At 46.8% G+C, this 13979-nt stretch overlaps 1 protein-coding gene across 4 annotated transcripts in view; it reads left to right on the top strand.

The window, feature by feature from the left end:
• The window catches only part of ESRRB (estrogen related receptor beta), a 132501-nt gene that overhangs the window by 104333 nt on the left and 14189 nt on the right, over positions 1-13979 (top strand). For 3 of the 4 annotated variants that reach the window (XM_049825141.1, XM_049825142.1, XM_049825140.1), the window contains exons 4-5: positions 11928-12038; positions 12691-12852. In XM_049825141.1, coding sequence (XP_049681098.1) covers positions 11928-12038; positions 12691-12852 — 273 coding nt within the window. Of the gene's footprint in view, positions 1-7983; positions 8191-11927; positions 12039-12690; positions 12853-13979 lie in introns of those variants that run through there. The other variant, XM_049825143.1, reaches the window with a different exon arrangement.

The raw sequence follows: 13979 nt of genomic DNA, 5'->3' as shown, positions 1-13979 counted from the left end.
GCCACCAAGTGCCCACCAAGTTGCTCTCTCACTCCCCCTCCTCAGGAGGACAGGGAGAGAAAATATGATGAAAAAGCTTGCGGGTCAAGATAACAACAGGGAGATCACTCAGCAATTACTGTCAAGGGCAGAACTCAACTTGGGGAAAATGAGTTTAATTTATTGCAAGTTAATAAGAGAGTAGGGTATTGAGAAATAAAAACAAAAGTAAAAACACCTTCCTCCCACTTCTGCTTCTTCCCAGACTCAACTCAGTCATGACATTCACCTCCTCCCCCCTGAGCAGTGTAGGCAGATAGGGACTGGGGGTTTGTGGTTGGTTCATAACACTTTGTCTCTTTCCTCCTCATTCTATTCTCCTGCTCCAGCATGAGGTCCTTCCCACGGGATACAGTCCTTCATGAAGTTCTCCAATGTGAGTCCTTCCCATAGCCTGCAGTTCTTCAAGAACAGCTCCAGCATCGTTCCTTTCTACAGGTGTCATGGTTTAGGTTTAACCCCAGCCAGCAACTAAGCATCACGCAGCTGCTCACTCACTCACGCACCCTGCAGTGGGATGGTGGAGAGAATCAGGAAAAAAGTAAAACTTGTAGGCTGAAATAAAGACAGTTTAATAGGACAAAAAGGAATAAAATAATAATAACAATAATAATAATAATAATAATGATAAAATGACAATAATAAAGAAAGAAAGAATTGGAATATACAAAACAAGTAATGCACAATGGAATTGCTCACCACTCGCCAACTGACGCCCAGTTAGTTCCTGAGCAGCAATCTGCCGCCCACCCCAGCCAACTCCCCACAGTTTATATAGTAGGCATGACGTCCCATGGTATGGAATACCCCTTTGGCCAGTTTGGGTCAGCAGCCCTGGCTGTGTCCCCTCCCAACTTGTGCCCCTCCAGCCTTCTTGCTGGCTGGGCATCAGAAGCTGAAAAATACTTGACTCAGTATAAACACTACTTAGCAACAACAAAAAACATCAGTGTGTTATCAACGTTATTCTCATACTAAATCCAAAACATAACACTATACCAGCTACTAGAAAGAAAATTAACTCCATCCCAGCCAAAACCAGGACAAAACGGTACCATCCTTCAGGAACAAACTGCTCCAGTGTGGGTCCCCCACAGGCCACAGTTCCTGCCAGAAAACCTGCTGCTGCATGGACTCCTCTCCCCAGGCCACAGCTCCTACCAGGAGCTTGCTCTGGCATGGGCTTTCCACAAGCTGCAGCTTAATTCAGGGCATGTCCACCTGCTCCTGTGTGGGGTCCTCCATGGGCTGCAGGGTGGATATGTGCACTACTGTGGTCTTCCATGGGCTGCAGGGGGACAATTTGCTTCACCATGGTCTTCACCACAGGCTGCAGGGGAATCTCTGCTCCGGTGCCTGGAGCACCTCCTCCCACTCCTTCTTCTGTGACCTCAGTATCTGCAGGGCTGTTTCTCTTGCATTTTCTCACTCCTCTTTCACAGCTGCTGCATAGTGTTTTTTACCCTTTCTTGAATATGTTATCAGAGAGGCATCACCAGCATCACTGATGGGCTTAGCTTTGGCCAGTGGTGGGTCCATTAGCTTTGGCCAGTGGTGGGTCCATTTTGGAGCCATCTGGAGCTGGCTCTGTCTGACATGGGGGCAGTGTCTGGTGTCTTCTCACAGAAGCCATCCCTGCAGCCCTCCACTACAAAAACCTTGCCATGTAAACCCAGGACAGTCAGTTCATGAAAGGGAGATGTTCTGAGATCATGCAAAAAGGGATGGAGATAACAGATGAGGTGCAATGGAACATCAAGGCCTCTTATTACAGAGCTCGTCTTTGGGTGGAAATGACAGACAGGCAAGCAGAGGAGAGTCAATACTGGACATACCAAACTATACCATATCAAATGGAGCAGACTGGCTTTTGTCTGGGCATTTGGTCCTTTACTGTTGTGGAAGCCCTGCAGAATTTTTTCTTCAGTGGATTCCCACTTGTATTGTTTCTAAAGCTGTGTTGTTCCCTGTTCTGTGCTGGCACATCTGCAGAGACCCAGATGGAGCACAGATAGTTCTGAAAAGGAAGTAAAGCCGGATCACTAATGCTTTCATGAAGCGCATGCACGTGCACTCATGTGTCACATCAGAGAGTGACAAACCAAATAGCAAAGAAAATAACTGCTTTAAAAAGTCCCATCTAGGCATTGAGATGTCACCCATTATTCCACCAGTCTTTGAGTCTTGTTTTCCTTCTTAATAGGAATAATGTGTATTATGTTGCTGAAGATTGGTTGTCTCCTGCTCTTTGCCAGTGCTGAGACTTGTCTCCTCAGAGTCCTGCTCATGACTGAGGCCTAAGTGCAACTTTCTGAGATGTGTGCATGGCTTCTGCCCAGTTTCTTGCAGACGTTGCTGGTTGGCTGCCAATAAAGAGGGCAAAGAATGAAAGGGCCCTGGGGATGTGTCCTGTGGTAGACCACATATACCTTATTTCAGAAAGTAGAAGGTATTTCTGGAGTCCCCCAGATCTACATACGTTTCTTCTGATAAAAGCAGGAGTGGGAATTCCCAGGATAGGAAACCTGCCCTGTATGAGGTGCTTTGCCCCACTCTGAATGTCTTTGAAGGCAAGTTGTCCTCTGGCCTAGCCTCCTGGCTCTCGGGAGTCACCCAGCAGCTATTTCTTGTGTGGTGAAGGTGAAGTCTACAAATGCAAGGAAGGAAGGCAGAGGAAGGTAGTCTTGATCTGGATGCAGAAAAGGGAGGCTCTTTAACAGCAAGAGAGAGGTTAGGCAATTATCCAAGAAAGGCATATGATTTGTTTTATCTACATGACTCTCTCTGTTCCCATAAGTGTATCTGCTGTGGTGTAGTAATCCCAGGTACAACCATTCCTTTCCTAGGCTTTGCTTCTAATGCATTTCCATAAGAAATGCTAGAGAACATGTTAAAATTCAACAGGACACCCAAATTCTTTGTTACAAATCCCCTAAGCTCTTGGACTCCTATCTGTCTAATCTAATTTCTGATGTAGTAATTGCTGGAAGGTGTGGATACTGACACTGCAGGCCTAGGTGGTGAAATATGAATGAGAAGTGAACAGAGGAGAGCCACAAAGTTTCTTCAGCTCATCTTCCTCTTAATTGTTCCCCTTTCCCTCCTGTCCCCAGTGTCTTTGGGAATACCCTGCCTCCCAGGAATTTGCAACAACCTGATAACCCTTGTGCTGCCTAAGTGCCTGCATCTCTGTGAGTGGTGGATGTGGTCCCCCCTTCAGAGATGGTGAGCCTGTAATCTCCAGATTTCAGAAGTGGCTGTCTTACTTAAATCCACGTTCCTCCTGTTCAAGACCCTGGCTGATTAGGGAGCCCTGTAGCCAGTAGAACTTTCCTAGTGTTTATTCCTAACTCTGCTGTTTCCCTTACCAGCTGCAGCCAGTGGAGCCCTGTAGCCAGTAGAACTTTCCTAGTGTTTATTCCTAACTCTGCTGTTTCCCTTACCAGCTGCAGCCAGTGGCTGATGTCGTAAATGTTTCCCAAGGAAACAAATCTGTCTATCACCCTGGGCAGGCCTGGCTCTGTGATGTTATAAATTGGGTACAGTCATCTAGTATCTAAACAAGGGATTCCAAGCACTGGCAATCTCAAACTACTTCCGCTTAGTAACTTTGCCTTCATCCTTCACTAAAATTCAAATAACTGAATCAACAGCAGAGCTCCTTTTCAGCAACATAACTGAATGGAGGGTGTTTCATTTCTGTTTTCAAGTGAAAGAATCTTTCAATGGAGCAAAGCGTTTCCAGCAACCTCTCCCTCCTGCTCCCATCTCTGCTTCCAGACCATGTGTTCTCAAGAAGATATTTGATTTCAGTGAAAGCTCAGCTGACATCCCTGCAATATGCTCGGGTTCTTGCTTTGTGCTTCCTGGGAAGGATGAGGGCTCCTCCGGGGATTCTGGGTAATTGGGTTAGTGGCCAGCTCATGTCAGGAAATTAAAAGGCAGCCCTGATCAGGTTGCTGCTGCATGCGTTTTAATGGCTTTGTATTTATAGAGTATTCTGCCTCCAGCCGGTGCCAGAAATACCGCTATTGGAGGCATCCAAATGAAAAAAGAGAATGAAAAATGATTTTTCTTTCTCTAAAATACCCCTGTGTTTAAAAACAGACAGGCAACCCCCTGTCCTTTGAAACAGGATCTCCAGGTGCAGTGAGTGGCATTTTGATGTCTATATCATCCACACCCAACTACTTTCCAAGGCATGAAATGAGCATTTGCAATGCGGCTGGAGCTGGGCTGGGTGGTGGTGTGACACAGAGCATGTGCTGCCTTTGGCGGTGTGGTGGTGATTCTCCAAAGAGGAGGCTTGCAGTGGATGGGCTGTCCACAAAGTGCACGTTGGGCTGATGGCACTTTGTATTTGTTTTCCGACTGTAAGACTGGTGCATCCAGGACCCTCACACCTTCTGCCATATCCAGTGGATTATGAATCTGTTTAGTTTGGTTCCTCCCATTCATTCTGAATTATTAATTTGCCTAGGTTCTTGCCATACCTAACGAAATCTCCATTCTATCAAACATGAAGTCCAGGCTCAATCAATGTACATCTGTGTGGGTTCAGCCAGGCTCAATCAATGTACATCTGTGTGGGTTCAGAGAGGCATCTACACAGGTTTATGACAAACACTTTGTGCATTCTGTCACCAGAAATTGTGCTTAGTGCTCTTATAACGTGTATAGAAAAGAGGAAGGTGATGAAAGCTGCAACCATCCAGTGATGTTTAGACCCCAACCATTGTGCTACAAGCTCTTAGGCAGTTCTGACAAGATGGTAGGAAAGATCCTCTGAGGTGAGCAAGAGTGGGGTGGGACCGAATGTATGTCCCACTGCTCTACAGTAACTTAAGGCATGTGTATCAATATTTTCACAGCCTCTGGTAACCCACGTTCACCAGTGACTCAGCTCTGCCAAGATTCTCAGTCCCTTCCCCTGACTCACCTTTGAAGACTGTGCCAGCCCTTGGGCTGTAGGGTATCCTGAGAGGGTCTTTACTCAGAATTGCCTGGCACAGCTGTTCTAATTTAAGAATTAAATAATAAGTGGACAGTAGTTCTTAGTGTTGGAAAAGCCACTGCTGAGGTGAGGACTTCAGGAGAGACTTCAAGGCTGCAAGGCCCAAGCAGAGGTGCTCTAAGAGGCTGGCCAAAGCAGCAGCACCCTGTGTTGGTGGGTCTAACTCCCTCACCTCTGTGGATCTCCATCACAAGTGGGCCTCTCTCCCTGCAGTGATGGGGGCCTCTCCATTGTGTCACATATCTAAAAATTTGGTTCTTTATCCATACTTGTGCTGCTCTACCTGTTCCAAAAGGCTCACAGACTCTACCTAACTAGACTAAGACAGAAAATTGGGCTAGAGAAAGCATTGGTTTGACCCTGCAGGGGTTCCCTTGGTAGTCAATAGGGAGAAATATCTGTCGTCACTCCTCCTCAGGTAAGTGTTTGGCCAGTGAGGTAAATGTGGAGGTGCCTGCTTCTCTCTGTTGCTGGTCAAGGGAGCCCAGACGTGCAGAAGGGAGCTATCAAAGCCTAAAGTAGGGTGAGTTAAACCACACCCAGGGCTGCAGGTTCCTCTAGGCAGCAAACACCCCTTTGGGGATTTAGCTCTGAGCACTACCACTTGAAAGGTCAGCGAGGCTGGGGCTTTGTCATCTTTTAGGTCCTCTTGTGAAAGGCATCCATGGTCTTCTCCTGGCAGGCATGTGCCTGCAACTGTTCCTTTCACACAGTGCCCCTCAGCCTGCTGTTATGCAGGCATTGCTGCCACGGGTAACGTAGCCAATTGAGCTGCTGTCCTGCTTCAGGCTGTTTAGAGGGTTGGGAAGGGAGGCAAAGGAGAACACGTGCATGGACCACAAACACAGGGTGAGTGTGTGGGTGTGGGGGCTATTACAGAGAGCTGAACAAGGTACTGAGGTAGTCTTTATTCCCATCTGCCCTTGAAACCCTTGTTAATTCCTGACTTTCCAGGGTGATTGGGGGGCGAGGTGAGAGGGGCTCAGCATGGGAAGGAAGCTGTACATTTGACAGACAGCAATGGCTAATGCTGCAGAGATGCCTCTGCAGAGCTGGCAGCCATGCAGCTGGCACTAGCAGAGGAGAAGGGTTGGTTTGCAAGCTGTGTGGGTTACATCAGATCCTGTATGCTTCGGACAATCACCTGGGACATGCTGCTTGTGTTTTTGTGTCTGAGGAGCAAGGACGCCTTGTGTCACTGCTCCAAGGCAAGTGACAGCCTCTGGTACCAGGTATCATCAGGCATCACAGGGCTAACCTGTGTCCAGGGACTCTTTAGCCAGACAGACAGCAAAGGAACTTTCCTACACAGCTAACATATCCCTGAAAATATCAAAGGTGGAGCAGGCTGCAACATCCTACTTGAAATGATCTAATATCTCTGTAGGCCCTTGTAACACAGGAGATGGATTTTTCAACTCCACTGCCTCGTGCCCCAGGTTGGTTTCCCACCCTGCCATTGCAAGTGTCATTCCCAGGCTTGCTGACCTGCACTGTGCTAGTCACTGGGTTTTTCTGACCATGCTGACCTGTGACCCTCAAGTTGCTTTCCTGTGTTTCAAATTAGTTGGGTAATTGCACCAGTCATCTACCAGGACATTTTCCAGGGGCTGGCTTCTTTTTGCAGCAGTATAAAACCTAATGGTATAAAGGAGTCTTTTCCCCTTCCCATGCTGGAATCTCAGAGTAACAAAAGAGACCCTAGTCAGGTTGCAGCCTCTCCACTCTCATTAGATAGAGATGCTTTTCCCTATAGTCTATTTCTTTCACCATCTTGGCAAGCCTAACTTTTATGGTCATTGCTGCTCTCTGTTTCCTTGATAGGCCTCCTCCTGGCTCACTCATCCCATCGCCACATCCTGTTATCTCTCCTGAAGTTCAGAGCAAAAAGGGAGAGGGAAATTCTGTAGGAGACACCCTGGGCACAACCCTTCTCCCTTGCTTTCTTCTCTACTCTTAGCCTATGCCTTCCAGCTTCCTTGGGCAGTGCCAGTCCATGTACTTTAGACTGCAGCTCCTGGGGACAGGAGCATCTCTGTTAGCTACAGAGCACCACCCCAGCTCAGACCCTGGGAGAGCAAGCAGGTTGCATTGATGCAGAAATCGCAGCTCAAGGATTAGGTGGGCAGTGGGCACAGGACCCGGCTGGTGTATCGGGGAAGCTCAGCAAAAGCAGCCCTGTGAGCATTGCTCCCTGGCCAGCACTTGCCCTGTGTTCCCTTTGGTTGTGTCCTCCTTGGTCTAGACGCATATTGTACCGTGCAAACCCTGTAGCTTGGCTCCTCCGCTAGCTCTTTTGGCAAGATAGATCTTTCTGTTCCTATCAATTCGTGGGCATGTGATTGGACTCGATGGAAAGTGAGGTGAGGCTAGTAATTTGACACGACAACTGATATTGGGCCTAGACTGCATTTCCCACTGGCCAGGGCTTAGCTTCACAGAGCTTTTAGGAGTATTTTTAGTCCCCAGAAAATAAAAGAGAAACTAAACCTGACTGTGTGCTGTCGCCTCTGCATACTTTGCTATTTTTACTTCCGACAGGCTCGGCCTGGGTCCAGCTTTAAAAAAAGCTGGAATTATTTTACTTCCATTAAGAAAAAAAGCCCAAAGCCTGATGTTATCAAGTCAGCAAGGGGACATCTGATCCCAAAGTTGTCGGGCAGACGTCTCTCTGAGGGACATGTCAGAGAAATGCAGGGAGCTTGAACAGATCAGCAGATCAGCTCTCCCACTGCAGAGGCCTGGTGCTGGCACAGACCTCTCTGCAAGAGCTCTTGGAACACGAGTGGCACCCACAGGACGCTTAGAAAACTGACATCCCTACCCCAGGCAGGATGCTGAGCCAAAAAGTCCTGCCCAACTCCTGGCCCTGCCCTCCTCCCTGCTAGGTCAGAGGGGGCTCAGGCAGGCTGGGGAGCTGGGAGCATGCTGCCCGTGAGCTGGGACACAATCCCTATGGTGGACACCGGGGTGAGCTCCACACCTAGGTCAGACGGGGTGCCAGGACTCTTACTCAGGATCCCTCAAAAGATAACAAGATTCAATGAACAGCAGTGCTTCCTTGAAACACAGGGGAGTGGGAGGAGAGGGGATGTTTCCAGATAGCTTTCATTTGTGAAGAAGCAGCTGCCAGAAAGGTAAGTTATCAAGGGGTGGTACATCCCAAACTTTGCCCTATACTGTTGCATCTCACATAGTGTATGTAAACCCTCCCTTCTTTACTGCTCTAGCAGCCCCTCCTTGCTGATACTGTCAAGAAAAGGGGTCCAGGAATGCCTATGGTGGTGACAGTTTTGTAGGACGAGTGCCTTCTCTCCTGGGAACTGGCCAGTTGTGATCCATGTGAGAAATAGGTTTGTGCAGGAGCTGGAAGGCAACTGCTTTCTCTTGCTGCTGTCTTATTGTCAGAGTGGCACCAAATCCTATGTAAGGGTCTTCAGTACAGACCAGCTGCATCTTGTAAGTGGCTGCGGCACCTTGTAGTTAAAGCTCAGGTGGCTGCACGTTTGGTGTGAAATCTGCCCTTGGGATTACAGTGTATGTACCGCTCACCCTTGCTCCAGCCCTCTCATGTCCCTTCTCCTTGCACTGTCTCACTTCCACTCATATCTCATTTTACATCTCCCTCAATTTCTTCTCTGCTCAGTGCTTTCCTTCAAGCTGCTTCTCTGAGCTTACCCACTGCACCTCCCCACTCCATTTTAATGTCCTTTAGTGTCCCTTTCAGAGCTGCATTGTAACCAGCCTGCCTATCTTAAAATCAACCACTGAGGCAATGAAAGTATAACAGCAGGCATTAACAAGCCACCTGAATACCACGACTCAGTACCAGGTCCTGATATTTGATCATGCCCTTTTCTTCCATCTAGATACGACCCATTAGGCTGTCAGATCTTTGGGGAAGGGATTTTGCCATGATGGTTGTGTCTGGAGTGTCACAGTCAGGGACTCGGGGTTGAAATGCTTTTGTTTGCTGCAGCACCTGCAGGTCACTGCACTCAGCAACTGGTGCTGGGATGTGCTATGTAGGGGTCAGCCTATTCACCAGCTCTGCGGCTGGAGCGATGACAACAGGATAGAATAGTGGCTCTGCAAATGCTGACTGAAAACATTTGCCTCAAGGAGTGTCACACAGGATGGGGAACAAGAGGAGGACAAACACTTGTTCAAAATTAACGAGCCAAAGTCCTTGGGCAAACAGACCTCTATCTGCTCAGTGAGGGAAGGAGGGATGGAGGGTAAATCTCTCTGCGTCTCTCTTATCTTTTTTTAATGCACTTAAGTCCTTTGTGTCCTTATAATCTGATTGAGGGTCCCTAGCACAGCTGCAACCTGTGCAGCCATCCGTCTGCCAAACACTGGAGTATGGCATGCTTCTCCTTGGAAGAAGGAAACGAGCTCCTTCCCCCATTTCCTCCCTATCCCTCCTAGTGCCCCCTCTCCGCTGCTTATCAAACTGCATGGCAAAAGCATTCTGAGGGCTGTGTGTTGGTTTCTCCTGGGCTGAGAATGGCGTCTCCCTGCACCAATGACATTCTGCTCACTGGCGTGAAGGAATGGACCCCACTATGACCCTTCTTCTGTGAGGGTCTTAGGGAGCTGTGATTGAGGCCTGAAGTCCTACAGCCTGTTCTGGATTCCTCCATAATCTTTGAACAGTGTATTCCTGACCCTTTTAATTTTCACACCTGGTTACTTGGTTTAGTGGCAGTTCCTGAAATTTGTGTCTCTCCCTCCTCTCCTGTCTTATAGGTAGGTGTCATGCATTCAGCAGAGTCTGGAATAGATGTCTTCTTTCTTAGGAAATCAGGGCACATATATTGAAGGGAAAGAAATCATAGATGGAAAGGAAAGTTTCCTACTTCAAGCAGGACTTTATTAGTGCTGTTCCTCATGGATCTCCCTAGATAATCTCATTTGGGATTCCCTGGCTGCCCTTTCTGAAATCACTCTGTGGAATGTGTTGGTGCTCCCAGGAAGGAGTCTTGCCCACAGGCTATCTGCTGCTGTGAATGGAGGTAAAAGAAGCAATGGGCAACATTTTCAGAAACAGTACCATGTAATGGAGGAGAAAGGTAGTACTTGTGCTTAGGGATGTCAATGAATTCTCCGCACAGGGTCAGAAATAGAAAATGGGGCAGGGGAAGGAAATTACTCAGTGTGATCTGAGTTCATGTATTCAGCTTCGTGTCTTTCTCTCCATCTTCGGTGTCTGCCATCCTCCCATAGCAGCCACTTGCAGCAGCATTTCTTTTGCTCTGGAGAGCTCCAGGCCTTCTCATTCCTGCTTCTCCTGCTCAATGGGAGCAGCAGGACTCTTAAAAGGAAGCAGCTATATAGCATTAATATCATCATGCCTAAGAGCCTCTGTCCCCACACACCATGGCTTACAGGTAATGCAACCTAGACCTCCATGTGGGTGTTGCTACTGCCAGAGAGATTTTGCTGTTAGACTGTATAACTGAGTGCTGTTGGCCTGGTTGGTGTTGGTTATTCTTCCTGTTGGGAGGCTGTTGGTACTGTCTGTCAGTCAAGCTGGTTTGGGTGCTGCAGCCGTAAAGAGTATCAGAATCTAGATGTTGTGGCAAGTAATGGTTTCATGTGGTGCAAGTGGGGCTGGTGTGGTGGCATTGAAATGCACAAGTGACAGACATGTGCCTCTTTCTAGGGCAGAATATTTGTCAGCAGACTGCAGGTATTTTCAGGTGTACAAGTTGTTCAAAAAGCATCACTTCAAAATTGATTTGGAGTGTTTGCTTTTAGTTGTTTGTGTTTATGTAGTGGATTGATTGCAAAATATTAATGGCTCGATGTGATTAGGAAGTATATCACATAATTGGTTCCTGTGATCAGACTAGAACTTATGTGTTTTTCTAAGGAAGTACTTGTATAGTGTAAATACAATTTTTTATTCTGTTTGAATGCTCCTACATTTACCTTGAAAGATTTTTTTTTTTTTTTTTTTTTTTTGGCAATAGCTTTTTCTCCCAGCAAGACTGAGTTACCCCAATTTCATAAGAACTGATTACCAGAGACCATATGGCTGGCCAGAAGTAACTGACAATTGGATAAATACCTATGCCTTTTTTCACTATTTGTTTTTAACACTGTATTTTGTACTAATACAGCAGTTCAGCTGCTGGTCCTAGTCTATTGATGCTGCTATGGTTTTTTGCACTGTGACAGTAACTGGTGCTTCCCGGTCACTGGGAGCTGTTTTCAATGTGCTATTTGCAGTTTGATTCACTGCATTTTGAACGAGCTGCAACAAATTCTTCAGTGTCTCCCTACTTCAGCTTTATCATTGCTTTATTGTAGTAGAGGTTGTTTCTATTTATTTGGGTTCTCTTTGTATTACAGTTGCCTTACTTGATCAAGGCTGAAATATCTTTGTTGAATTGATAGTTCATAATCTATTTGCTATATGTCACTTTTTTCAAATATAAACAGTAAGAGATCACAGAACATTTAACTTCTCATTTTTAAGAACAATCTAAAAGCTTACTTTTATAACTGCAGGTTTGATTGACATTTAAAGTCTTTCTTTTTAAAAGCAAGATCATCCAGAGGGCATTGAGGTCTGAAGCTTTTCATTTGCCCATCAGATTGATGGTGATTGAAGAGTTTGAATGGGTTAATTTCTGTCTTCATTAATGTTTTGAATAAAGTAAAGCTCACAGCAGCATGGTTAGAGCTGGAGGCAGTCTAGCTGGTATTATTGGGATTGCTGGGTTCAGCTGAGATCTCAAGTATTTGGGAGAGAGAAGCTCCCTGGAGTGTGGGGAACGTCTTACTTGGCAAATTTTAGCATCTGCTTGTCCAGGTTCCCTGTGGCACTAAGGAATCATGAGGATTTCTATTGTTTTACTTGCAGGTGTTCGTCTGGATCGAGTCCGTGGAGGCCGTCAGAAATACAAGAGGAGACTGGATTCTGAGAGTAGCACTTACCTGAGCTTACAGATCCCTCCCCCAGCTAAAAAGCCACGTACGTATTGGTCTTGAATTGTGGTCCTCTGAGCAACCACTAAGTTTCTTTTTATTGGTCTCCCAAAACATAAAATGGAACAGTTGTCACTTCTGATTCCCATATCAGTCACCCAAATCAGCACTAGGATTATTTTTCTTATGAACCTAGTGCAGGGGTAGATTAGGTATGCCTAAGGTACAGCCCAGGTGCTGTATTCATTGCACCTAGGGTTAAATACCAGACCTTTTGTAGGAGATTATGTAAATCCATTTAGTGATATTCTGATCTTTTCCTGTAACCAAGCTACGTTAACAAAACTGGTCCCATGCTGATTTCTCTCTTCGGTACTACCCATAGTTCTCTAAACTTTTCTACATCCCACCAGCTGATTGTTCGTGCCTCTTCCTCCCCTTGTTGGACCTACCTGAGACAATGGCTGACAACCTTACAGTAACTTCCTGCTTTTGTCATCCCTGTACAGAGCTGGTTTGGCATAGGCAGATCACTACAGCTTGTGTAGCTGCAATAGTCTTTTGTTGTGACCAAAACCATTTCTGAGGTCCTATGGACTCTATAGTCATGTCTCGTCCCAGCAAGGTCCTTCTAGAAATGGCTGTTACGACACCTTATGTCATGTGAGATACAACAACTTCTCCTTTGAAATGTGCAGTGACTAAGATCGTCTCCCACTTGCTGGTCGCTGAGCCAGAGAAGATTTATGCCATGCCTGATCCAACCATGCCAGAGAGTGACATCAAAGCCCTGACAACCCTCTGTGACCTGGCAGACAGGGAACTGGTGGTGATCATTGGCTGGGCAAAGCACATCCCAGGTAAACAGGGGGAATTACAAGGGTGTAAGCATGAACAGCAAAGGGAGCTATTATTTATCACTGTGCTTATCAGTTTTGTCTTCAACCAGGATTTTTACATACAGTGATGGGTGGAAATTACTGTCACAGAAAACTGCTTGTGGTGGGCTCTCATTGGTAACAAACTCCAATATAGCCTATGGTATAGGTGCAAAAATTGATGATGGGGTGCGTGTGTGTCCTGAGATTACGCAGAAGGCCTTGAGATGATACGATAAAAGTTCTTGGTTTTACCTGGCATTGAGTGGTACTGCAAAAATGCTTGGGAAACAGCCCTTGGGATGGTACGGTGGACTTCAGTGATTTTGCACTGCATCAACATGACCTACGTCTGTTGTGTTTATAGATGAATAAGTGTTATGGCAGTGACTGGACTTTACTGCTAATGGCAAGGCAGGCAGCCACCCTCTCTGTAGTGGGCATTCTTGCCCAGACTCAGGAAAGCTTTTGTCATACTGGATTCATCACAGAACAAGTCCCATTGGGATGGACAACATACTATTGTCAGTGAATCTCCAGGCTTCCACGCTGACAAATAACGAGGACAACTTATTGGCAATGTGACTGGCCTTGGAAAGCTCACTGACTATATCCAATGAGTGCCTGTATGACTGAGTGACGTAGCAACTGTCTCACACCTGCGGGTAGGATGGACCCAGGCTGAAGGAGCAGCCGTGGCCCTCAAGGGGGTTGTGGGGACAAAGATTTGGCCTGGGAAGGGAAAGTGCCTGGTCTCGGAAAGTGCCTGGTCTCTAGTTCCCCCCCGCCAAAAAAAGATAGATGGATTTGGGTGTGGAGAAGGTTGGCCAGGGAACTTAGGGGATGTCCTTGGGGTTTACGTGGCTGCTTTCCAAAGACTGCTTCAGATGCTCACTGTGAACAGCTCACTACAGCTATCTCTTGCCTTCTGCCCCCCTTCCTTGTGTCAGGAGAATATCTGAGACTCAGCCACAGTATTTAACCCATACTGCACGTTTTCTGTGTCTCCCACTGCATGGGTCTGTGTTCTTTTGCTTTGCTTCATGGCTTTAAGCTCTTCCTTGTTTGGTGAGGCATCCTAGCATGAGTGATCAGACAGTTTAGTTCTC

This window comes from Accipiter gentilis, chromosome 22 (genome assembly GCF_929443795.1).
Source record: "Accipiter gentilis chromosome 22, bAccGen1.1, whole genome shotgun sequence".
Lineage (NCBI taxonomy): Eukaryota > Metazoa > Chordata > Aves > Accipitriformes > Accipitridae > Astur > Astur gentilis.
This window is presented reverse-complemented; position numbering and strand designations above follow the sequence as displayed.